This window comes from Sinohyriopsis cumingii, chromosome 18, assembly GCF_028554795.1.
Source record: "Sinohyriopsis cumingii isolate HCF-2022 chromosome 18, ASM2855479v2, whole genome shotgun sequence".
Classification (NCBI taxonomy): domain Eukaryota; kingdom Metazoa; phylum Mollusca; class Bivalvia; order Unionida; family Unionidae; genus Sinohyriopsis; species Sinohyriopsis cumingii.
The window spans coordinates 87,635,311-87,662,388 of record NC_142978.1 but is presented as its reverse complement, the minus strand read 5'-3'; the positions used below and the strand labels follow the sequence as shown (position 1 = coordinate 87,662,388).

Here is a 27,078-nt window from a genome sequence, read left to right as displayed (position 1 = left end):
GCCTAATATTTTTACATTCTGAAAATCCATTAATGGAAGATGTAATATAATTTATTCTCACCTTTTCAAACATGAAGCTGTTGCTAGCTTTGTAGTCATTAAAGTTGTACACATCATAACTGGGACTAATGATGTCATTGCCATTAAACTTCACTCGAGCAGGTGCATTGTATGGCTGCAAATTGTAAGCAGCTAAACTTTCTACACGCTCTGGTGCTTCATAAATGAAATCAATGTTTCGCATATAATTCAGGTAGAAATCGCTGGTTGACAATCGTCTCAAACTGTCACATATGCCTGGAAGTCCTCCACAAAGGGCCTGATGGGCTTGACGCAAAGCTCGTGCATATGTATAGACTGCATGCACTGCAGGCTCAACAAACTCATCCTGCACAAAAACACTACGTCTCTGATCCTCAGTCAGGAGGGTACAGTTTGGAAGACCAGAGTATGGTCCAGTCCTAATTCCTGCTAATTTACACTGATTGATTTCCATATACATGTCTTTATACCAGGGATTCTGAGGTGAGGGATTATTAGGGTCAATTCTCACCCAGTGATCTTCAAATTCTGTGATGGACCTAGCACCTGGTACCACTGTAATCAATCCTCTAGGATATTTCATGTTTGGAAATTTTTCTGATAAAGATATGCTGTCTGTGAAGATCCACTGCAACCTACCAGCCCCACTAGTACTATTGCCACGATCAAGGATAGCATGGCCAACATCCCGGTTTCCCAGGTAGATAACTCCAACAGTATTGGTGGCTAGAACATCATTCAAAACACCATCAATCTTGCTTGATGTGACATCTGCCGCTGAGGCTTCTATAGCAGCAGTTAGACAAATGTTGGCACCATCAAGCAAAGGTCGTATCGTTTTATAGGCTTCACTGCCATAGGTGTCATCAGTGTAAACAATCACAACATAACTCCATCCTAGTTGTTTCAACAGCTCCACAATTGCCTTTAAGATAGGAAAGCAAGAAAGTATATGTAGAAATAGGCAAAAGGAACAAATTATTAGTGCAATGTTGAATTGATGAATGAATAAATGTACCAGAAACAGATGGCCTTGAAGTGATATACTGTAAAAAATAAAGTAATGTAATGCAGTGACAGATGGTCTAGAAGCCATATAATGTAAAATAAATGTAATATAATGACAGATGACCTAGAAACATTATGCTGTAAAATAAATGTAATGACAGATGGCCTAGCAGTGATATACTTATAGAATAAATGTAATGTAATGACAGATGGCCTAGAAGTGAAATGCTGTAAAAAAAATGTAATGACAGATGGCCTAGCAGTGATATACTCTAGAATAAATGTAATGTAACGATAGATGGCCTAAAAGCAATATGATGTAAAACAAAATGCAATGACAGATAGCCTAGCAGTGATATTCTTATAGAATAAATGTAATGTAATGACAGATGGCCTAGAAGTGAAATGCTGTAAAATAAATGCAATGACAGATAGCCTAGCAGTGATATACTTATAGAATAAATGTAATGTAATGACAGATGGCCGAGAAGTGAAATGCTGTAAAAAAAATGTAATGACAGATGGCCTAGCAGTGATATACTTATAGAATAAATGTAATGTAATGACAGATGGCCGAGAAGTGAAATGCTGTAAAAAAAATGTAATGACAGATGGCCTAGCAGTGATATACTCTAGAATAAATGTAATGTAACGATAGATGGCCTAAAAGCAATATGATGTAAAACAAAATGCAATGACAGATAGCCTAGCAGTGATATGCTCTAAAATAAATGTAATGTAATGACAGAAGGTCTAAAAGCCATATACTGTAAAATAAATTTAATGTCATAACAGTGGGTCTAGCATTGTGTTAGACTCATAACAACCTACCAATCAACATTTTTTCTAAAGTACATATACTCTAAAAAATCGGTTGGTTGGTTGTTATGAGTCTTGTGCAATTTTCTCAGTACATGATGGACTATATATGGTGGCCAGAACATTTGGTGAAGGAAGAACCTGGGAAAACCTTAAGAAGAACCACCAACCTATGGAAAGCTACTGGCAAGCTTTCTCACATGCCCATGTTGGCAGAGCCTGAGATTCAAACCTATGTGGACAGAGTTGAGATGTCAGTGATCTGTAAGGCAAGCACTTTAAACCACTAGGCAACCTGGAGTCCCAAGAAAATACATATGGCAGATATCCCAGCAGTGTTAAAAAGCAGCATACATTTACTGTAATGACAGATGTCCCAGCAGTAACATAATGTAAACTAAATTTAACATGATGACAGATGACTTAGCAATGATTTACCATAAAATAAATATAATACAATGAGAGATGGTCTGGCAGTGATTTACCATAAAATAAATATAATGCAATGAGAGATGGTCTAGCAGTAATTTATCATATAAAAAATATAATGCAATGCAAGATGGTCTAGCAGTGATTTACCATAAAATAAATGTAATGCAATGCAAGATGGTCTAGTACTGACTTACCACAAAATAAACATAATGCAATGACAGATGGTCTAGCACTGATTTACCATAAATGTAATTCAATGACAGATGGTCAAGCAGTCATACACCATAAAATAAATTTAACGCAATGAGAGATGGTCTAGCAGTGATTTACCACAAAATAAATGTAATGCAATGAGAGATGGTCTAGCAGTGATTTACCACAAAATAAATGTAATGCAATGAGAGATGGTCCAGCAATGATTTGCCATAAAATAAATGTAATGCAATAAGAGAAGGTCTAGCAGTCATACACCATAAAATAAATGTAATGCAATGAGAGATTGTCTAGCAGTCATACACCATAAAATAAATGTAATGAAATGCAAGATGGCCCAGCAGTGATTTACCATATAATAAACTTAATGCAATAAGAGATGGTCCAGCAGCCATGCACCATAAAATAAATGTAATGCAATGTGAGATGGTCTGGCAGTGATTTACCATAGAATAAATATAATGAAATGTTGTTGTTGTTGTTGTGGGGTTGAACACCATTTCTCAGCACAAGATAGGCTATACATGGTGGCCAGTATTAACGGTGGAAGAAGAACCCGGTAAAACTCCGGAAAGAACCACCAACCCACGAGAAGCTACTGGCAAGCTTTCTCACATACCCACATAGGCCAAACCCTAGTCTCGAACCCACGCAGAGAGAGGTGAGATGGCAGTGATCTGTAACAATGAGCACTTTAGACCACTCGGCCACTCAGGGCCCCTATAATGAAATGTGAGATGGTCTAGCTGTGATTTACCATAAATAAAATATAATGCATGGCGAGATGGTCTAGCAACGGTTTACCATAAAATAAATGTAATGCAATGAGAGATGGTCTAGCAGTCATACCCCATAAAATAAATGTAATGCAATGAGAGATGGTCTAGCAGTGATTTACCATAAAATAAATGTAATGCAATGAGAGATGGTCTAGCAGTGATTTACCATAAAATAAATGTAATGCAATGAGACATGGTCTAGCAGTGATTTACCATAAAATAAATGTAATGCAATGAGAGATGGTCTAGCAGTGACTTACCATAAAATAAATGTAATGCAATGAGAGATGGTCTAGCAGTGATTTACCATAAAATAAATGTAATGCAATGAGAGAAGGTCTAGCAGTGATTTACCATAAAATAAATGTAATGGTCTAGCAGTGATTTACCATAAAATAAATGTAATGCAATGTGAGATGGTCTAGCAGTGATTTACCATAAAATAAATGTAATGCAATGAGAGATGGTCTAGCAGTGATTTACCATAAAATAAATGTAATGCAATGAGAGATGGTCTAGCAGTGATTTACCATAAAATAAATGTAATGCAATGAGAGATGGTCTAGCAGTGATTTACCATAAAATAAATGTAATGCAATGAGAGATGGTCTAGCAGTGATTTACCATAAAATAAATGTAATGCAATGAGAGATGGTCTAGAAGTGATTTACCATAAAATAAATGTAATGCAATGAGACATGGTCTAGCAGTGATTTACCATAAAATAAATGTAATGCAATGAGAGATGGTCTAGCAGTGATTTATCATATAAAAAAATATAATGCAATGTGAGATGGTCTAGCACTGATTTACCATAAAATAAATGTAATGCAATGAGAGATGGTCTAGCAGTGATTTACCATAAAATAAATGTAATGCAATGAGAGATGGTCTAGCAGTGATTTACCATAAAATAAATGTAATGCAATGAGACATGGTCTAGCAGTGATTTACCATAAAATAAATGTAATGCAATGAGAGATGGTCTAGCAGTGACTTACCATAAAATAAATGTAATGCAATGAGAGATGGTCTAGCAGTGATTTACCATAAAATAAATGTAATGCAATGAGAGAAGGTCTAGCAGTGATTTACCATAAAATAAATGTAATGGTCTAGCAGTGATTTACCATAAAATAAATGTAATGCAATGTGAGATGGTCTAGCAGTGATTTACCATAAAATAAATGTAATGCAATGAGAGATGGTCTAGCAGTGATTTACCATAAAATAAATGTAATGCAATGAGAGATGGTCTAGCAGTGATTTACCATAAAATAAATGTAATGCAATGAGAGATGGTCTAGCAGTGATTTACCATAAAATAAATGTAATGCAATGAGAGATGGTCTAGCAGTGATTTACCATAAAATAAATGTAATGCAATGAGAGATGGTCTAGAAGTGATTTACCATAAAATAAATGTAATGCAATGAGACATGGTCTAGCAGTGATTTACCATAAAATAAATGTAATGCAATGAGAGATGGTCTAGCAGTGATTTATCATATAAAAAAATATAATGCAATGTGAGATGGTCTAGCACTGATTTACCATAAAATAAATGTAATGCAATGAGAGATGGTCTAGCAGTGATTTACCATAAAATAAATGTAATGCAATGTGAGATGGTCTAGCAGTGATTTACCATAAAATAAATGTAATGCAATGAGAGATGGTCTAGCAGTGATTTACCATAAAATAAATGTAATGCAATGAGAGATGGTCTAGCAGTGATTTACCATAAAATAAATGTAATGCAATGAGAGATGGTCTAGCAGTGATTTACCATAAAATAAATGTAATGCAATGAGAGATGGTCTAGAAGTGATTTACCATAAAATAAATGTAATGCAATGAGACATGGTCTAGCAGTGATTTACCATAAAATAAATGTAATGCAATGAGAGATGGTCTAGCAGTGATTTATCATATAAAAAAATATAATGCAATGTGAGATGGTCTAGCACTGATTTACCATAAAATAAATGTAATGCAATGAGAGATGGTCTAGCAGTGATTTGCCATAAAATAAATGTAATGCAATGAGAGATGGTCTAGCAGTGATTTACCATAAAATAAATGTAATGCAATGAGACATGGTCTAGCACTGATTTACCATAAAATAAATGTAATGCAATGAGAGATGGTCTAGCAGTGATTTACCATAAAATAAATGTAATGGTCTAGCAGTGATTTACCATAAAATAAATGTAATGCAATGAGAGATGGTCTAGCAGTGATCTACCATAAAATAAATGTAATGCAATGAGAGATGGTCTAGCAGTGATTTACCATGCAATGAGAGATGGTCTAGCAGTGATTTACCATAAAATAAATGTAATGCAATGAGACATGGTCTAGCAGTGATTTACCATAAAATAAATGTAATGCAATGAGAGATGGTCTAGCAGTGATTTATCATATAAAAAAATATAATGCAATGTGAGATGGTCTAGCACTGATTTACCATAAAATAAATGTAATGCAATGAGAGATGGTCTAGCAGTGATTTACCATAAAATAAATGTAATGCAATGAGAGATGGTCTAGCAGTGATTTACCATAAAATAAATGTAATGCAATGAGACATGGTCTAGCAGTGATTTACCATAAAATAAATGTAATGCAATGAGAGATGGTCTAGCAGTGATTTATCATATAAAAAAATATAATGCAATGTGAGATGGTCTAGCACTGATTTACCATAAAATAAATGTAATGCAATGAGAGATGGTCTAGCAGTGATCTACCATAAAATAAATGTAATGCAATGAGAGATGGTCTAGCAGTGATTTACCATAAAATAAATGTAATGCAATGAGAGATGGTCTAGCAGTGATTTACCATAAAATAAATGTAATGCAATGAGACATGGTCTAGCAGTGATTTACCATAAAATAAATGTAATGCAGTGAGAGATGGTCTAGCAGTGATTTACCATAAAATAAATGTAATGCAATGAGACATGGTCTAGCAGTCATACCCCATAAAATAAATGTAATGCAATAACAGATGGTCTAGCATTGACATGCTGTAAAATGAATATAACATAATGACTAATGGCTTAAATAAATGTCACATAAACTAAGCAATCAGTTTGATTCTGATATTTGGAGTCATTCTCACTTGTTGCATTCCTGTTGTAAATCTACAGACATATTTTATGCTGTATTTGGATATTATTCAATATGAGAAACATTTGTTTGGACTGTTCTTTGGAAATAGAAAGTGCTCATTATTTTGACTATAATATTGTCATGGAACTGAGATAAATTATTCGAAGGAATTCTGGACTATGCCATTCATGGTTCTTGGAGGACCAGTACATTTCCAGTTTTGAAAATGAAAAGGAACTTTTCTTTCATTTACGACTTTTGTAGACCTTTATAAGAATAAGTTTGGATTGACCTCATAGTACTATAAGTTCCTCTCACATAATGTATTTATGACTTTGATAATTAAATTGTTTGTTAAGTTTTACTAAACTTGTTGGTTTTGCTTCTTTGTGTTAGTTGATGACCACAGAGTCATAACAACTGTACTAACCCCCATGAAGGGCCCATCAGGAGGAACAGTTCTCGTTAAGTTTGGGTAGTTTGTGACCACAGAGTCGTAACAACTGTACTTACCCCCATTAAGGGCCCATCAGGAGGAACAGTTCTCATTAAGTTTGGATAGTTTGTAGTGCTGCTTAGTACCGGGGCAGTAGCTCGAAATGACACCAGTGGAAGATTGTGAGTCTGAGCGTACTTCTCAAGCTCTGCTGTAACACCACTCGTAGAAGCCCCCATCAGACCTAATGCATGTAGATTAGCAAATTCAAAACATTTTAAATTGCTGTAACACCTCAATCATACCAAATGCAATTAAATCAGTAAATCTGAACAATTTAAAAATTGTTGTCAATAGTTGAAATGCAAGAGATTCTCTTTTTCCAGTACAAAGAATTACAGGTGGTTAGAAAATGTTAACAAATGCTGAGATGGAATCATAAACCGTTAAACCTCCTTTCCACCAACAAGGAAAAAAGGTCAATATGCTAGATTTACTGGTTTTTAAAACTTCATGTTCACTTTAACAAAGTTAAGTTATTTGCATGATTTAATGCCACATTTTTAAAAGCAATAATGAGAATGGCATAATTTTTTCATAATGCTTTAAAAAAATGAATAGTGTCACATAAAAGATAAGATATCAAGACAGTGCATTATGATTGCTGTACTGCAAATCACATAACATTGTGTCATCCAATTAGCATCTCTCTAAAAGACTAACCATATAACATTGTGTCATCCAATTAGCATCTCTATAAAAGACTAATCATATAACATTGTGTCATCCAATTAGCATCTCTCTAAAAGACTAATCATATAACATTGTGTCATCCAATTAGCATCTCTCTAAAAGACTAATCATATAACATTGTGTCATCCAATTAGCATCTCTCTAAAAGACTAATCATATAACATTGTGTCATCCAATTAGCATCTCTCTAAAAGACTAATCATATAACATTGTGTCATCCAATTAGCATCTTTCTAAAAGACTAATCATATAACATTGTGTCATCCAATTAGCATCTCTCTAAAAGAATAATCATATAACATTGTGTCATCCAATTAGCATCTTTCTAAAAGACTAATCATATAACACTGTGTCATCCAATTAGCATCTCTCTAAAAGACTAATCACATAACATTGTGTCATCCAATCATTTACAATCTTTCTAAATGAGCAATCACTTAAGGATGAACTGAAAAAAAGCTTCACAGATAATGCAAAGTTTGCACAGCATTTTTTCGGTTCATTCTTAATTGAATTAAAAAAATAAACAGTCAATCCTTTTAATTAAATTCAACAGCATCAATTGTTAATTAAACTCGTAGCATAATAATGTTTTTTACATTTAATCATATTTTGAATTTCATTCATAAGGCGCAATAATACAGAACAGTGAAGATTCATGGTATATATCTACAGCCAATCAGAGAAAAACATTGTTTTTTTTAAGCCATACCCACTTCTCAGTTGAAGATGAGGCCACTACTTCAGTAAAAAAAATCCTAATCAATATTTGCGAAATACAAATCATCATCCACAAAGACTGTTTCATTGTTTTTAGACAAAACATGATTTTCTTGTTCATTTTCATCAGTGTTCAGAACTGTATACAAATAATTAAGCAAAAAATCAGTTTGCACTGTACCATCATGTCTTCACGTCAGGATATGTAAGCAGATGATGTTTATTTATTCATTTAAAGTGTATTTCATTTATAGTTACATACACACTCTGATGAACTTCTTGCTGTACTGTTGGGTCTTTCACATCAAGATATGTAAGCAGATGATGTTTATTTATTCATTTATATTGTATTTCATGTATAGTCACATACACACTCTGATGAACTTCTTGCTGTACTGTTGGGTCTTTCACATCAAGATATGTAAGCAGACAATGTTTTTTTATTCATTTAAAGTGTATTTTACTTGTAACATTAGCAAAGATATCCCATTTATTTAAAAAAATGGTCTAGTATTTGGTTCATAATCAAAATCTTATGTCAGAAGTCTGAGTTTGAGTAATCATATATTCTAAATAGAGTCCTCATTGATTATTACATCCAGAAAAGTAGTGTAGGTGAGCATGGTGTAAAAATCAAAAGGGCCTGGTCAATTGGATTACTGTAATTGTAATGAAAAAAGAAACCTTTAATTACATGACATTTAGTCATCTAATGAATTTGAATCTCTCTAAATGAGCAATCACATGACATTGTGTCATCCAATGAATTTTGATTCTCTCTAAATGAGTAATCACATTACATTGTATCAGCCAATAAATAATAATCTGTCTAAACGAAGAATCACATGACTTGTGTAATCCAATGAATTATAATGTCTAAATGAGCAATCACATGACATTGTGTCATCCAATGAATTATAATCTCTCTAAACGAGCAATCACATGACATTGTGTCATCCAATGAATTTGAATCTCTCTAAATAAGCATGTAATAATACAAAATATGTATATTACAAAGGTTGTCAAATTTCATCAATGTTTTAGCATTTTCTGAACTAGTGCCACTAAAACTTAAGACCTTGTTCAGGCTTGTTATTGAAACTTTAGAGCTGGATTCAGTACACAATACCACAAATACATGTTGGTGTATATCTAGGAATTAGCATTCTGTACTCAATACCACAAATACATTTTGGTGTATGTTTGGAAATTAGCATTCTGTACTCAATACCACAAATACATCTTGGTGTATGTCTGGGAATTAGCATTCTCTACTCAATACCACAAATACATGTTGGTGTATGTCTGGGAATTAGCATTCTCTACTCAATACCACAAATACATCTTGGTGTATGTTTGGAAATTAGCATTCTGTACTCAATACCACAAACACATGTTGGTGTATGTCTGGGAATTAGCATTCTCTACTCAATACCACAAATACATCTTGGTGTATGTTTGGAAATTAGCATTCTGTACTCAATACCACAAATACATGTTGGTGTATGTCTGGGAATTAGCATTCTCTACTCAATACCACAAATACATCTTGGTGTATGTTTGGAAATTAGCATTCTGTACTCAATACCACAAATACATGTTGGTGTATGTCTGGGAATTAGCATTCTCTACTCAATACCACAAATACATGTTGGTGTATGTCTGGGAATTAGCATTCTCTACTCAATACCACAAATACATGTTGGTGTATGTCTGGGAATTAGCATTCTCTACTCAATTCCACAAATACATGTTGGTGTATGTCTGGGAATTAGCATCCTGTACTCAATATCACAAATACACGTTGGTGTTAATTTGGGAATTAAAGCCTTCCACTACAAGATGTATAAAATCAGCAACAATAGTCTCTTAAGATCATCAATTCACAACTGACATATTTACAAAAAATTGTTGAAAATGTTATTATCTATTAACATGAATGACATGAATCAAGACAACATAAATGTTTCTGTAAGTTTATTATGGATTTTAATGATGCTCACAATGATGAAGTATTTGTAGGTAACTGGGAATTTTTGTCCTCACTTTGTGTTCTGGCAGAATATTTAACAAAGAATTATTTGAAAATATTTAATCAACAAAATATTTAAAGTTGAAAAAGTAATTAGTTTGTACCATTTTTTGTCATGAAAAAGACTAGATGAAACTTCTATGGATAAGTTTAAAATTTTCATTTGATACAAGGTATTAAACAATCATTTCTGAACACCAGTTTATCTTCGCATAAATGTAGCTAATGATTTATACTCATTAGTGATGATGTTTTGAAATTTATTTATCTTTATTTATATTTATTTATTTTTATTATTTTAAATTTTTATTTAAATTTATTTATTTAGCTGATGTTGAATTTGAATTGAAAAGCCTATTTTTTATTTTCATTCTCCTTTATTTATATGCAAGTTGATGTGGATTATCAGAAGTTCAAAAAATAAAAAAATAAAAAAATAGCATCTACATCTAATGATTCATATAAAAATGTTCCATGTCCTATCCAGTCAAAAAAATCCTGTATCTTACCCAAGTTTATACTAAGTATTGATGAGAACAGTTTTTAAGGCAACAAGTACTGACTTCAATGACAAAAATACATATAACACTGCTGTGAAAACAGCTGAATGTGGGAGGGAAAGGTTTTTTGAAAGATAGTTTCTTTGCAATTTAAACCAACACAAGTTTCTAAGTGCCTTGGACAGTGTAGCAGAAACGAATTTTTAAAGTCCGCATAATCTTACCAAGCATGAGTTTGGTTGGGTCTTTCATGCACTCACTGGACCCTGCCTGAAACTGGGGGAAGAGGTCTGATGCTGCACTAATAGCTGCTGATGTCAGTTCACAGTAATCCCTCACAATCATACCTAAAATATAAGCAAATCAAAAGTAGACTGCATTCAAAAAGTTGCTGAGCAATTTTCATTCTCTAAAGTCAATAAGTACCCCCATCCCCAATTAATAATTTTCATTATTTAGAGGCAATTAGACCATCATCTCCCAAAACCACAAGTTTATTTACCAACAAAAATGTCATTTTTAAAAAACAAAAATCGTACAAATTGTTATGAACAAAATAAATAAATTCACATTTGATATGTAATTAATGCATCTGATGTATTTTACATGAAGATCTAACCATGAAGGTCAGGATCATATTTAAGCTGTTTTTGAATCAGAAAACACAAACTAATGAATCTGTTAATCATTTGTGCATTGAGTGCTCCGACTAAAAAAAATCACTTTTCCATGTTACATCAAAACTTACATGATAACGGTAGATTTCAAGTGGAAGGTGAATTGCCAAAGTAGGCGGGGGATTTGGTGGACATCCCCCACCTGGGATACAGGTTTTCTTTTATAGTAGCCAGGTGTAAAGTAAAAGAAGATAGGTAAATCTACCAGTTCCCCAATGATAATGAAAGCCATGTATTATCCCAAGATGTGTTATGATATGTGTTACACATAGAAAAATCATGATATGGGTATACTAACTTTAATAAAACATCAATCACATGATAACAAATTTTACCAATTTTTACGCCAGGAATGTACGTATCATTCAGATACTGTCCATTAAGTATCTCATTTTTCTTGTTAAGTCGATCAATGGCCCATCTGATAGCTTCATAAGACTGCATCTCTGAAAGAATAAACAACACACATTATTTTACAAATACAACCATGGTAAATTTTCACAGAAAGGTTTCAAACTGATTTTTCTTTAAATAATATTTCTTATTATTGAGTTATTATGGCTGTTTATCTTTCAACTTTATTTTATACCAGAAAAAAATATCTTTACATAAAACTGTATATTTTGCACAGATTATCATCTCATGCAAATCAGTTTACCATTATGATATTAATTCCTTATACATTATGCCTTGAACATGATCTGGTAAAAAAATACAATGCATTCCCCACTTTGTTGTGTGGCTCTCTCTAACATGGCTACCATACCAAACAATGAAATAATAAGCTAGTATCATGTAAGGCCATCCATTCTACAACACCTCCTTTGTCCACACAGAAGGTTTGACTTTATAAAGGGTAATTATAGCAGAAAAATCAGTTATCAATTAAATCATGAAATTTATTGTCAAGAGGGAAGAAATGCTTTGAAGAATTCTCTGTTGACAAAGATAATTATTTCCTATTGTAATGGATTATGGAATGAACTTTCTATTCTAATATATTATGGGATTAATTTCCTATTACACCACTCCCTTGATAAACTGCATCCTGACAACTCGCAAACCCAATTATAACGTGGGGTCAGGCGTGGATCCCTTATTTTTATACCAGAAAATACCATGAAGATTGATCACTATTTATTGAACTTGAAGAAAATCATGATCAAAATTGGTAACAGAAACTTTGATTATCGTTGTTTTATCGTTGAAAACGGTAGATAGGACCTGGAAATTTTAATCAACACTATGTAATATCAATTTTAAAAATAGGCCATACCATCTTTTACATTTTCTTTCCAAACGACATTCCTTGTACACCGCATTTAACGATATGTAAGGAAATTTTGATCAATGAAAATGTCACTTACAATGAGTGGAGGCAGTACATAATATTCTTTTATCAATTGAAATTTGTGTTCTAGTTCTATCTTTTAGTTCCTTTTAAGTGTAATTGTCATAAATGCAATGTGTCTTCTTCTAATTAAACACAAAATGCGCCAATCTACCGTAATAGCTATGTCTGTGAGAGATTCTCTGAGAACATAATTAAGTGCTGACTGTGTTTTGATAACTGACTTCCAGAAGTATTTTTTGTATTGGTGCACTGAATTAAAAGCTGGCCTCCTTTGTATTATCAAGTTAATTATGTGAATCAAATAAAGGAGGTGAAATTAAAAAAAATGTTAAAAGTAACGAAAATCCTACAAATTTAAAATCTAGCTGCACGGTTGTATGTAGGATGAACTCTATTTGATCAATCAAACACTTATACATGTTATTGTGTATGTAACATAAACTACCTTAATTTAACTGACTCTTTCATAACTGTGATCAAAGATAACAAGGCAGCGAAGCAAAATGAATACTTTGTAAAATAAAGAGCTTGATTTCACAGATACGGACCATTGTGAGCAAGGAAGTTTCAGAGAATTCTTGAGCTGGCACGTAGAGATATCCTCAAGGATGATAAGTTTCATTATTACTTCCAATGAAATCACGACATCATTATTGTAATAATTGAACAATACAAAAATTGAGTTTCAATGTAGATGATTGTCTTACGAAATAAATGTTGCATGTTTTTGAGAAAAGGAATTTGTTTGGTGGTGTATCAACAGTTAGTCTAGTTCCCTGCTCTGTGGACTCCCGATTTGGCAGGATAATATTAAACACCACTATGGGAACCAGACTCATCAAGAAAACAAAAAGCAGTGATGTAATAAACAGATTTTTTTCTTTGCATACACGTGTTGGTTGTTGAAACCATTTCAAATGATCTTTCATATGTTGGACATTTTGAAAATAAATGTTATTTAAACAGAATAACGAACAACTTCATTAGAAAAAGCACATTGTTAAAAATTATTATCGATGTATTTGTAAAATGAGGATTCAGTCAATAAACAGCCCAGTTCCCTAACACGACTCCCCCCCCCCGGTTTCCTTGATGTCGAAGCGATTTTTTTTCCCTTCAATTTTTGGAGGTACCTTGGTAACTCGCGTTTCACTTATAATGTGGTCTATGTTTGTGGCCCTGTTGTGCGCGAGTTGTCAAGGGAGAGGTGTATAATGGATTATGGGAAGTATTTCCTATCATAATGGATTATGGGAAGAATTTCCTATTATAATGGATTAATTTCACTGGTCAACAGTGAAATCATTACTGACTTGAAAAGGCCCTAATCTGTAGTATTTTGGTGTGCCGAACACGAATATAACCGTGAAAAATTTGTATTGGCTCTCGTTTTGAAGATATTCATATACCTCATTTTCTATGTTTCACTGTGTAAATTTCTCCAGTAGGACTGCAGCAACATCCGGAATAATGATGTAACATTGCATAATACCATCATGCTCACATCATCCACAGTTGATTGCATCATTTTCTGATGCAATGCAATACTAATGCCATGCGGCTGCTGAAGTAAGTTGACGTCAGCAGTGTACTATACATGTGTAGGCCTATTATACTAATGCCAGGCGGCTGCTGAAGCTGACGTAAGCAGTGTACTATATAAAGCCCAATCAGATAGGTTCAGCATTTAAAATATTTTAGACGTTGTGCGAGACAGTTCAAGCTACTGTTACATAAAACTTATTATTTTATCCATTTACGTACAATAAAGAACAGTAATGCCTCGAAAGTGTGTTAATACCGCGGACAATTTTTGCTATATCTGTGGGGAAGTGACATTTGCCAACCAGAAGAAAAGTATCAATTCTCAAGTGAAGAAGGCATATCATCTTTACTTCGGATGCAAGGTTGGTGACCAAGACAAGCCTTGGGCTCCGCATATATGCTGTGCTACATGTACAACACAGCTTTCACAGTGGTTGAATTGCAAAAGGTCATCAATGCCGTTTGCAGTCCCAATGGTGTGGAGAGAGCCAAGCAACCACCTAAATGACTGTTACTTCTGCTTGGTTCCTCCTCTTTCCGGCGGAATAACGAAGCAAAAGAAGTCGAGAATAGTCTACCCAAACATTCCGTCTGCATTGAGACCAGTTCCACATGGTGAGGGACTTCCTATTCCAGAACCTCCAGCAGAATATTCTCTTGATTCATCTGACGAAGACAAAGGTGAGTCGACCTGTTCTTCTCCTGGTCCATCAGCATGCAGTGATCCAGATTTTCACTGTGGTGCATCATCAACCCCACACAGAATAACACAGGAAGAACTAAATGACCTGATTCGTGATTTGGACTTATCAAAGAACAAGGCAGAATTGCTAGGATCAAGACTCCAACAATGGAATCTTCTAGAAGAAGATGTCACAATTACTGCATATCGAAAGCGCCACCAGCAATTGGAGCCTTTCTTCAGAAAGGAAAGTAATCTGATATTCTGTTCCGATATTGAGGGCCTCATGAATGCTTTAAAAATCACTCATGACCCACAAGAATGGAGACTATTTGTGGACTCTTCGAAACTGAGTCTCAAGGCTGTGCTTTTGCACAATGGAAACATTCTTCCATCTATTCCAGTAGCGTATGCTGTCCACATGAAAGAGACATACGATAACTTAAGGCAGCTACTGAATTCCATTGAGTATAACAAGTACAGCTGGCACCTCTGTGGTGATTTGAAGGTAGTTGCCCTTTTAATGGGACTGCAGCAAGGATATACAAAATACATGTGTTTCTTATGCGAGTGGGATAGCCGAGCAAGGGAAATGCACTACATGAGGAAGGAATGGACTCACAGGCAGAATGTAGCCATTGGAGAGAAGAATATCCAACACCCAGCTCTGGTTGAGGCTCAGAAAATCTTGCTACCACCCCTTCACATCAAACTAGGTTTGATGAAGAACTTCGTGAAAGCCATTGACCGGACTTTGCCAGCATTCCGATACCTGCATGAAAAATTCCCTCGACTCAGCGAAGCAAAGATTAAAGAGGGAGTTTTTGTGGGTCCTCAGATTCGAGAGCTTTTCAAAGATGACCGGTTCAACAACTTGCTGGAAGGTGACGCGAAACAAGCATGGAATGCTTTTCGCCTAGTTTCTACAAACTTCCTCGGAAATGTTAGGGCAGAAAACTATAAGGAACTAGTAGAAGACATGTTGATGAAGTATAAGAAACTTGGCTGCAATATGTCTCTAAAGATTCACTTCCTTCATTCCCATTTGGATTTCTTTCCTAGCAACTGTGGTATTGTTAGTGATGAACACGGCAAACGTTTTCATCAAGATATCGCAACAATGGAACAAAGATACCAGGGAAAATGGTCCACTACAATGCTGGCTGACTACTGCTGGACACTCCTCAGAGATGCTCCCGAACAGCTGTACAAGAGACAGGCGAAGAAATCTAAGATGTAGTCAATGACTTGATTTTTTATAGGTAGGCTATTACAGTTGACCTTTTACTATTGGAATGCATTTCGTTATGTAAACATTAATTTCTTGCAGATTACAAAAAAACTAGAGCCAATTTTGCAATTTGACTGTCATATTCGTGTTCAGCACATAAAAATTGATAAGAATTGACTAATTTTATTTCAGTAACATGACTTTTGTAAAATTTGTTGTCCAGTGTTTCCTATTATAATGGCTTATGGGAAGAATTTCCTAATATAATGGATTATGGGAAGAATTTCCTATTATAATTGATTATGGGAAGAATTTCCTAATATAATGGATTATATGATGAATTTCCTATTATAAAGGATTATGGGATTAATTTCCTATTATAATGGATTATGGGAAGAATTTCTTACTATAATGGATTATGGGAAGAATTTTCTATTATAATGGATTATGGGAAGAATTTCCTAATACACTGTATAATGGATTATATGATGAATTTCCTATTATAAAGGATTACAGGATTAATCTCCTATTATAATGGATTATGGGAAGAATTTCTTACTATAATGGATTATGGGAAGAATTTCCTATTATAATGGATTATGGGAAGAATTTCCTATTATAATGGATTATAGGAAGAATTTCCTATTTAATGGATTATGGGATTAATTTCCTATTATAATGGATTATGGGAAGAATTTCTTATTATAATGGATTATGGTAAGAATTTCCTACATAATGGATTATGGGATGAATTTCCTATTATATTATTGTCTTGCCCATCTCAACTCACCATAATGATGACATAATCTGACTACCGCACAAACCAGGGTGTAATCAATGATAAAAGAATATGACTACAACATAAAGCAGAGTATAATCAATGATTACATAATCTGACTACTACAAAAAACCTGGATGTACTACATAAGCTAGTGAGAAATCAATGATTACATAATATGACTACCACAAAAAACCTGAATGTACTACATAAGCTAGTGAGAAATCAATGATTACATAGTTCATCTCTATGAAGCTGTTACTAGTCTTCAGTATCCATTCTAAATATTACCATGCAGAAAATTGTTAGCTATTTGTTTACCTAACTAATTATAAATATACACAGACTTCATGATTTAAAACAAAATGCCCATTCTATCATATCAAAGCATAGCTACTAAAAAGACAATCAAAAGGAGAGATTAATGTTTTCATATTCATTTTTTTTAAAATCATCAGTCATTGTCCTCTCTTAGCAGCCAGATTCTACAGTGTGAAAGTCACAGGCTTACAGTAACCTTGAAGTGACAGCCTGTGGTATGTAGTTCATGCATAAATAATTACCATGATTAGCCGCTACAGCTGAAGCATCACATGAAATGATTCAGCATGCTCTCCACTCTTCTAATTCCTACACCCCTTTGTATACACAAAAGTGAGTTAACCTACTGAGATTAACCTATCAGAGCATACAGTGTATCATCATTAACAGGGAAAATATACCCTTGTATAACCATGTATACCTACCTCCAACTGCACTGATCAAAATAGCTTCCTCAATAGACTAAAACCTATAGAGCATGGAAGAATCTATTTTGCCGTAAAACAATTACCTAGTAAAGCATGAAATATAAGTCACAGTGACTTTGTTTGGTGGTTAGGGTATAGTATTCGTAGAGAAGAATCCAATTAAAAAGATTTATGAATTGATTACAACCAGCAATAAGTAAATATTAAATATAAAATTTAATTCAGTAAAAATAGTGCAAAATTTGGGTCAGTAACTACTTTTAAGATGATAGGAAGCGGCTTTTATAATAAAGTTAAATATATAGTTGTAATGAGGGTAGACAGTTGCTAAATATAAGATGTTCTCAAAGGGAGGTAACCATGATGAGAAGTTGTACCATAAAACTAATGTCAAAATAGTGAAAACAATCCAAGCTTGGTTCAGGCATAATACTGAAGCATATGCAGGCACTTAATATCCATTGTGGAATGTTCAAACATATCAGTTTAAAGGCAATACTGGCCCAACACTGTGCAAGCACCTAGTAAATAAATGGCACCTGCCTACCTGGCTGTGCTTAGATGTTATGGGATTTATGTCCAAGTCAAGCAGTGATTGCTCACAGTAAATTCCCTAATTTGTACATGCTGTACATTGTTAGCATTTGCGTTGACAATGTTTCTAGATCTAATTAATAACTGGGTTATAACAGGTGTATATATTTTTATCTAAATAAATGTAAATTCCTATAAAGATGTTTGTTTTCTATTTATTTTTTCTGCTTTTTATTATTCTGTGCTTATAAAATGTCCCCATCATACAGCACACCAGTTTAGTACAGTCGTTCATAATATATAAACAAATTCCACTTTGGGGATGAACATATTTCTTATACTGATCTTACCTCAGTATAGTGTGACCTAATTTATAATGCAGTGTAACCCTTCAATAGCTACCATTAAAAGCCCTATAGGGGCCCCAAGTGGCAAAGTGGTCTAAAGCACTCTCCATTATGGCTCACTGCCATCTCACCTCTGTCTGCACCGGTTCGAGTCTCGGATTCAGCCAGTGTGGGTATATGAGAAAGCTTGCCGGTAGCTTCTCGTGGGTTGGTGGTTCTTTCCAGGGTTTTCCCGGGTTCTTCCTCCACCATTAATACTGGCCGCCATGTATAGCCTATCGTGTGCTGAAAAATGACGTTAAACCCCACAACAACAACAACAACAACAATAAAGCCCTATAATGATTAACCCATGTAGTGTGCTCAATAGTTAGTAATGTCTGTTGAAATATGTAACACGTTTCATGCAATTACTGTACTAGTACTGTTCTTTATGTGTATTTTATATCAACTTGTAAGTGTGTATTTTCTGACATGCAAAGTTCATTTTTAACTTACCTATCATATATAATACACTGTTCTCTCCCCTCCATGAGAATCCTCATTTTACTAGTATATTAAATTGCACCACAGAGAAGCCATTATTTTGACTAACATTCTAGCGTAAAGGACCTGTAAAAGTGCACGCTGTGCAAAGCTTTCTAATCTTTCTCCAGGTGTGAAAAGTGCAACAAAATTTAACAATAAATCAGATTTTCATCAGCATACAAATGCACACAAATACAGATCTCAATATGTTTTTTCCAAGGAAGTTTCAAGTATTAAGGATTTCAACAAGTTTTTAAGGAGTATTTTTGCTTTAAAGTGTTCTGCATGTTAATTTGTTAACCAATTGCAAGTGTTTTGTGTCACTTGACCAATCAAGTTTATTCCAATTTATTTATTCATTGAATTAGGACCATTCATAAATAAGAGATATTCTTAATTTATGAAGTGATATATTTTTATTATTTTAATAATTTGCATTATCTGTGGTAGTTTCAAGGAAGTTGTTGTCAAAATTCAGGTTTTTTCCCCTCAAACTCAAGGAAATTTCAAGGATGAAAATAACTTTTTGAAATTCAAGGAGTTTTCATAGCATAACAATAAATTCAAAGATTTTTCAAGATCATCTGAACCATGGATTATATTTGCTGCTATGTTCCAAGTCTGACTACTGGGATGTGTTTCTAGTGGATGTACTGCATATTACTAAAATATTCAACATCATGATCTCAAATGACAGTTTAATATTAGGATGGTACATTTTATGAATTTTAAACTAAAACTCACGAATTCCTTGACGTGGAAAGACTTTGCTTGCCAATCCAAATGCTGCACATTACGGATTTATGTTCTTTTTCAGCCCGAGTTAACAAGGGTCTTCTGAAATGCATTGCCTTGCCTATTTCAACCCACCAATACAATATAACAATGACAATGCTGAGGACAGACAGACAACAGACAAAATCATACTCACTGTGTCTTGCAATTTTCTTTGAAAAAAAGTGTCAATCAGCTTACACATTTTTATATCTTGTACTTTGTTTAAACACAATATGCTCTGAAGGACAAAAAATCTTGAAAACACAGTGCTGGGAGTAACAGCATGCAGTACTGAAAGACTGAATAGTCTGTTTTCTTCCAACTTAGACACTGTATACATGTGTGCATGCATGGAGCAGAATGCTCAGTTACTTTGGGCACTTTTGTTTTGAAAGTACTCATATATGTACTTGTATTCTTATGTTTTAATTGTATTCATACTCGTACACATTCTCTTGCTTTGAAACGGAAATGTAACTAGAACTCCTGATACATTCTGGAGTAAAGTAGGCATATAGGCATTTAAAGATCTGCCCAAGTTAAAAACTGAAGTTAAACATAAACTGAATTAAATCTTATAGAAACAGAAATATGAATCATTGCTTAAATTTTCAAAAAATGTCTTTTCTATTCGACTGACCTCTCCTTGTTTGCTTTGTTTTAGTCAGTAATCACATGGTTTGAAAAATAAATTATAAAGAATGTGGTATGCAGTGCAGCATGGCATGGTGTTTTCTTTTTCCCTTTATCCAAACAATCTAGTCTCTGCTTATAAACTTAATAAAGCTGCAATTCCACTGTACCTACTCCATCTGTATTCAGGAGTACTTTTTTGAAGTACACATACTCCTAATTGGGAAAATAATTAGTACGTGAACTCCTACTATAACTAAACAAACATACTTTTACTCAGATTTGAGGATAAAGTATTCTGACCTAGTCTACTATGTATTAGCCAAGTGTGTGGCTAAAACAACTCAAGTGTAAAAAAAAACACAACACAAGAATGAAGAGTGAAATTTTAAACATACAACCTGAGAAGAGTGAAATTAGAAAGACCCAACACATGAAGAGCAGAATTAGAAAAACATACTACAAGATTGGAATTTAAACAAACACAACATAAGAAGAGAAACTGGAAAAACATAACACAAGAAGCATGAAATTAGAAAAACACAACACAAATAGAGCAGGAATTAGAAAAGCAAAACTCAAGAAGATTTGAATTTTAAATAAAACAAAGCACAAAAAGAGGAATTAGAAAAACTCAACACAAAATGAGTGGAATTACAAAAACACAACACAGGAAGAAAAATTTTTTTTAAAAAATCAGGCAGAGTGAAATTAGAAAAACGCAACACAGAATAAGAGAAATTAGAAAAAAAACAACAGAGTAGAAGTGTAATTAGAAAAACACAACATTAGAGCAGAATGGGAAAAACATCACAAAATGAGTGGGATTACAAAACAAACAACACAGGAAGAGTGAAATTAGAAAAACAACAGTGAAAGGGTGATATTGGAAAAACAACACAATATAATTGAAAATAGTTCCAAGGATTGCTGGGGGTAAAGGTTGGTGGGATGGGAAGAAGCAATACAAGATGAAAACTAACATAAACTATACCTGACTCGGTCTCTGTAAAATCAAAGAAAGAAGCAAACAAACTATTGATAAGCATTTAGAAGTAGACATTTAAAGACCAAAACTTAATTTAAATAAAACATTTCTATTCAGTATCTTTGTAAAATCAAAATAATTTTTGGGGAGATGTGAATAAAGTGAAACTCAAGGGAAGAAATACTTCAATAAATATAAAAAAATACTACAATAATACTGTGCTCTCTGGATATAACAATTCAAAAGAAATCCACAAATTTATAATTATATTTATTTTTACTATCAACAAGGTAAAATATTATATGAAAGACCTTAATGAATCTTATAATGTGCTTTATAACATTCATCGTTTTAGTATATGTGATTTAGTAATAGAAGGAGTTTCTTTTTTAAAACACACAAACACACTGTTCTCTTGTCTGAACAACTCATAAACCTGCTTAGAGAGGCTTCTATTTGCTTAACATTTATAAATCACTAAAAGAAATGGTAAACGAAAGCTCAATATATTGTTTGTGTCATCATTAAAAATGGCAGTTTGTGCATAAACTTGCAATTAACATCACAACTTTTGCAAATTTAATAAATTAATCATAAATCTTAGTTTAGCTGTCTTTAACAAAAACATTTATTCCTAATAAATAACACAAAATATGAAAAAATATTGATCAATGAATGGGAAATGCCTACTTAAAAGTGGCATGTCTGCCACTCAACAACTCCACCAAGTACAGGTATTCAAGTGCTACTAATAATAAACTACAAATGAAAATGTTTCATGGCTCAATTACAAAAATTAACAAGATAAGCACATAATTAAGCAGCTTGATCTACACAAGTAAAAAAAAAACATAACCAGATTGAGATCTGTTAATATTCATGACAGTTGCATATTCAATTATGTCTATGGCAAATTATGTGTGTAATTTCCACACCCTTGCTAATGCTTAATTAAGTGGGAGTTAAATTCAATTTAAAGGCATCACAATCATGTATCTTGGAGAAAAAGATGTTTTTGAAAAACTAAACTGCTTTCCTTTTTTTCCTGTTTGAATTTTTGGGTATTAAGATTAGTTCCAATCTGATATGAATTTAGCATTGTTTTTTAAGATGATATTCCTCCTGAATTAATTTAGCATTATTTGTTAAGATGATATACCTCCTGAATTAATTTAGCAATGTTTTTTAAGACAATATACCTCCTGAATTAATTTAGCAGTTTTTTAAGATGATATACGTCCTGAATTAATTTAGCAGTTTTTTAAGATGATATACGTCCTGAATTAATTTAGCATTGTTTTTTAAGATTATATACCTCCTAAATTAATTTAGCAAGGTTTTTTTAAGATGGTATACCTCCTGAATTAATTTAGCAATGTTTTTTAAGATGATATACCTCCTGAATTAATTTAGCATTGCTTTTTAAGATGATATACCTCCTGAATTAATTTAGCATTGTTTTTAAGATGATATACCCCCTAAATTAATTTAGTAATGTTTTTTTAAGATGATATACCTCCTGAATTAATTTAGCATTGTTCTTTAAGATGATATACCTCCTGAATTATTTTAGCATTGCTTTTTAAGATGATATACCTCCTGAATTAATTTAGCATTGCTTTTTAAGATGATATACCTCCTGAATTAATTTAGCATTGTTCTTTAAGATGATATACCTCCTGAATTAATTTAGCAGGATTTTAAGATGATATACCTCCTGAATTAATTTAGCAGTTTTTTAAGATGATATACGTCCTGAATTAATTTAGCATTGTTTTTTAAGATGATATACCTCCTGAATTAATTTAGCATTGTTTTTTAAGATGATATACCTCCTACATTAATTTAGCAATGTTTTTTAAGATGATATACCTCCTGAATTAATTTAGCAATGTTTTTTAAGATGATATACCTCCTGAATTAATTTAGCATTGCTTTTTAAGATGATATACCTCCTACATTAATTTAGCATTGCTGTTTCAGATGATATACCTCCTGAATTAATTTTTCCACAGCCATATCCAGTGCCATCTGCTACATGGATCTGGAAAAGTCCACCAATAAAAGCGTCAGCATCTGGCTGAATGACAGCTCCCTGATAGCTCTTATCACATGTCTGGCTTCTCATGGACTGAGAGAATGTCCTCCCAATAATGGACAGCACTAATATTAATGCTGGTACCAAGGTCTTCATGGTCATGTTATAGCACCTGAAACAGTGAATGTATCTACTGAGTGAGGTTAACTGGAACACAGTGAATATGTTTTCATTATTATGTGGTTTCAATCAGAAAGCCTATTATGAGAAACAGGATAGTGAATAACGTAAACAAACTATAAGGATAACAATGATGAATCTGAATTATGTTAATTGGGTTTTCACACCTCCATCCAGAAACATACCTAATTAGAGAATTATTGAAAAATATATTTCTGTATGACTTGTGCATCCAGTTGCCAACATTATCCATGGCATTTATTTATGAATTCAATAATAAGAGTGCAAGTCTGAAGAATAAATGACAACCATCTTTTGTCAAGTTTATTGTAACAAAATTGTACCTTTCAGTCTGGTTAGCATTCTTGCACCAACTATAACTTAGTCCTGGTAACCTGAATAACCCAGTGCTTCAAATACTTACGAAATGTAAACAGTCGCAGGTTGATCTACATGAACATGTATAGTGGTCATTTTTTCAAAAAGTTTCCATGCCCTAATAATTTGGTCACCATGCATGTTTTTTTCCTTGTTGGTTTTAATGTCACTTTAAACATATTGTTAGCTAATTGATGCAGAGGAAATGGGACCAAAGTGTCTTTCTCAAGGACATGCAGTAGCAGCTGACCTGGGGATGCCATGGGCAATTCCTGAACCTGCAACATGTGAATTATCATTCTGAGACTCTACCAACCAAGCTACCACACCTCCCTACCATAGTGTGTGTTTGTGATTTGAATTTTTAACATAGCTTTAACACTCCCTACCACAGACACTGATAGCAGAAATCAACTGAGTAGAGAATTAATAATACAAGAAAAAATTATAAGGTTTTTGTTAAGTCAAATAAAAGAGTAATATTACAATAAACAAAAGTCCCCCATAGTTCTGATGTTCTACTGGCTGAAACGAATTTCAAGGAATCCAAGACAAGACATTTATTCTTTTTCAGTGCCAAGTGTTGACAGACTTTTGGGGTGGCCACTTGGGTGGCCATATTTGACGTAAACTTTTTAACTTAGGACTCACATTACAGCAATTCTTTCAGAGAAAATCTACTCTGATTCAAATCAGATCTCCTCAGTCTGATGTACAAGTTAGATGTGTCTGATAAAAATGTCAACAGTCATCTTCTTCAACATGCAACCAGCCATCTTAAAACCATCTCTCAACATAGTACCAGAACTGGATTTCAGATATTTTTGCTCATTGTCTTCAAATTACAGCTTTGATTAATAAAGCCTTGCCTACATCTAAGCTTTTGGAAGTCTGACTGACAGTAAATATACTTAAGACTACATTTTTCATGTATTTTCATGTCCATACCATTAAAGACAAACAAGTATGATTGTATGTCCATTAAACCTTAAACAAATTTTAACCTCAAACATTTTCCACAATTTGCAAAAATAAAAACAAAGCCAAATTGGGTAAAACAAGCTCTAACAAAAATTCTAATGCAAACCTCCTTCCTACAAGCAATAAACAAAACGTAAAGAAATTTTAATCTAAAACTTCACAAACAAATTAATCAGTAAAAATGGGTCAATGAAGTATTAAGGACAGGCTGTTTAATACAAAGATGACACTTTCAAATGAACAGTTCCTCAACATCATCCATAATAAGGACCTTAAATGAAAATTTTAAATACCTGTTTCCATAGAGTGAACCTTAAATGCAAATTTTAAATACCTGTTTCCATAGAGTGAACCTTAAATGCAAATTTTAAATACCTGTTTCCATAGAGTGAACCTTAAATGCAAATTTTAAATACCTGTTTCCATAGAGTGAACCTTAAATGTAAATTTTAAACACCTGTTTCCATAGAGTGAACCTTAACTGCAAATTTTAAACACGTTTCCATAGAGTGAACCTTAAATGCAAACTCAAATCCCAAACTTTTCGCATAAATGACAAACAAATATGTAAAACTAAATAAAATAGATAAATTAAAGTAAAGCACTTGTTACCAAAAAACACCAATAAAAGATAAATAGTGTTTCTTTCAACAAATAAGAACTTTAAATACAAACAGTATACAAACATTCAATGCAAAGTTAAACATCAAACTTTTCCACACAAATTCTACAAAGAAATTAATAAAACTGTGTTAAAGGTATCCAATAAAAAGTCAGTCATATGCTGATGATCAAACAGCAAGAACATTTACATACACAGTTCCTTTAAGTGAGTCAGAACCATAAACAAAAACTTGAATCTAATGTCTACACCCTCACACACCCCCACTTAGATCAGGGCATCAGGTCTCTTGTTCTATGTACAAGCAAGCTAAAAATGGATTGTGCTGTGAAATATATTGTCAGTTCCAATTGTTTTTTTTTAACAGAATTTGTTCACACCAGTTGACAATTTTCACTCATAAATACTGATACTTCTGTGGCAAATGTGACCCGTTTACTCCCACATGGAATAATGTAACTGAAGATAAAAGGATGAAGAGGACAGTAGTAAGAGAATGATATGCCAGTAATCGAGTGGTATAGTGCATAGCTGTGTCGTAATCAGCTTGCCCAAGTCAAGCAAGTTTCCTGTTGGACTAGTGTTGTTTTATTAGTGGTAATCAGCTTGCCCAAGTCAAGCAAGTTTCCTGTTGGACTAGTGTTGTTTTATTAGTGGTAATCAGCTTGCCCAAGTCTAGCAAGTTTCCTGTTGGACTAGTGTTGTTTTATTAGTGGTAATCAGCTTGCCCAAGTCTAGCAAGTTTCCTGTTGGACTAGTGTTGTTTTATTAGTGGTAATCAGCTTGCCCAAGTCAAGCAAGTTTCCTGTTGGACTAGTAGTTTTATTAGTGGTAATCAGCTTGTCCAAGTCTAGCAAGTTTCCTGTTGGACTAGCAGTTTTATTAGTGGCAATCAGCTTCCCCATGGTTTCCCCAAGGTAATCAGCTTCCCCAAATTTCCTGTCGGACTAGTAGTTTTAGCAATTTTGATAGTCTGGTGGTTAGTAAAGTTTCGGCTGTTGCCAGTATTTTGTGGGAAGATTTGACAGGACTAATAAATTTCTGAATCTACAAGTCCTTCTGACTACAAAGTAATTTAAGTTAAATTCTAGCTCTTTGTTAAAACTGTTGTGAATGTAATACAGGACAAACTTTATTCCTGAAAAGATTAGCATCTCTGTCCTTTCGATCAACAACTCAAGATAATTCAAAAGGCAGTGAACA

General features: G+C 33.4%; 1 protein-coding gene across 2 annotated transcripts in view; it reads right to left on the bottom strand.

Annotated features, from left to right (window-relative positions):
- The window catches only part of LOC149777238 (uncharacterized), a 75,407-nt gene that overhangs the window by 46,894 nt on the left and 1,435 nt on the right, over positions 1 to 27,078 (bottom strand). For both annotated transcript variants that reach the window (XM_089941981.1, XM_089941982.1), the window contains exons 2-6: positions 23,669 to 23,886; positions 11,866 to 11,976; positions 11,078 to 11,200; positions 6,926 to 7,092; positions 62 to 967 (exon numbers count right to left, since the gene is read on the bottom strand). In XM_089941981.1, the coding sequence (XP_089798107.1) occupies positions 62 to 967; positions 6,926 to 7,092; positions 11,078 to 11,200; positions 11,866 to 11,976; positions 23,669 to 23,886 (1,525 nt within the window). The remainder of the gene's footprint in view (positions 1 to 61; positions 968 to 6,925; positions 7,093 to 11,077; positions 11,201 to 11,865; positions 11,977 to 23,668; positions 23,887 to 27,078) is intronic.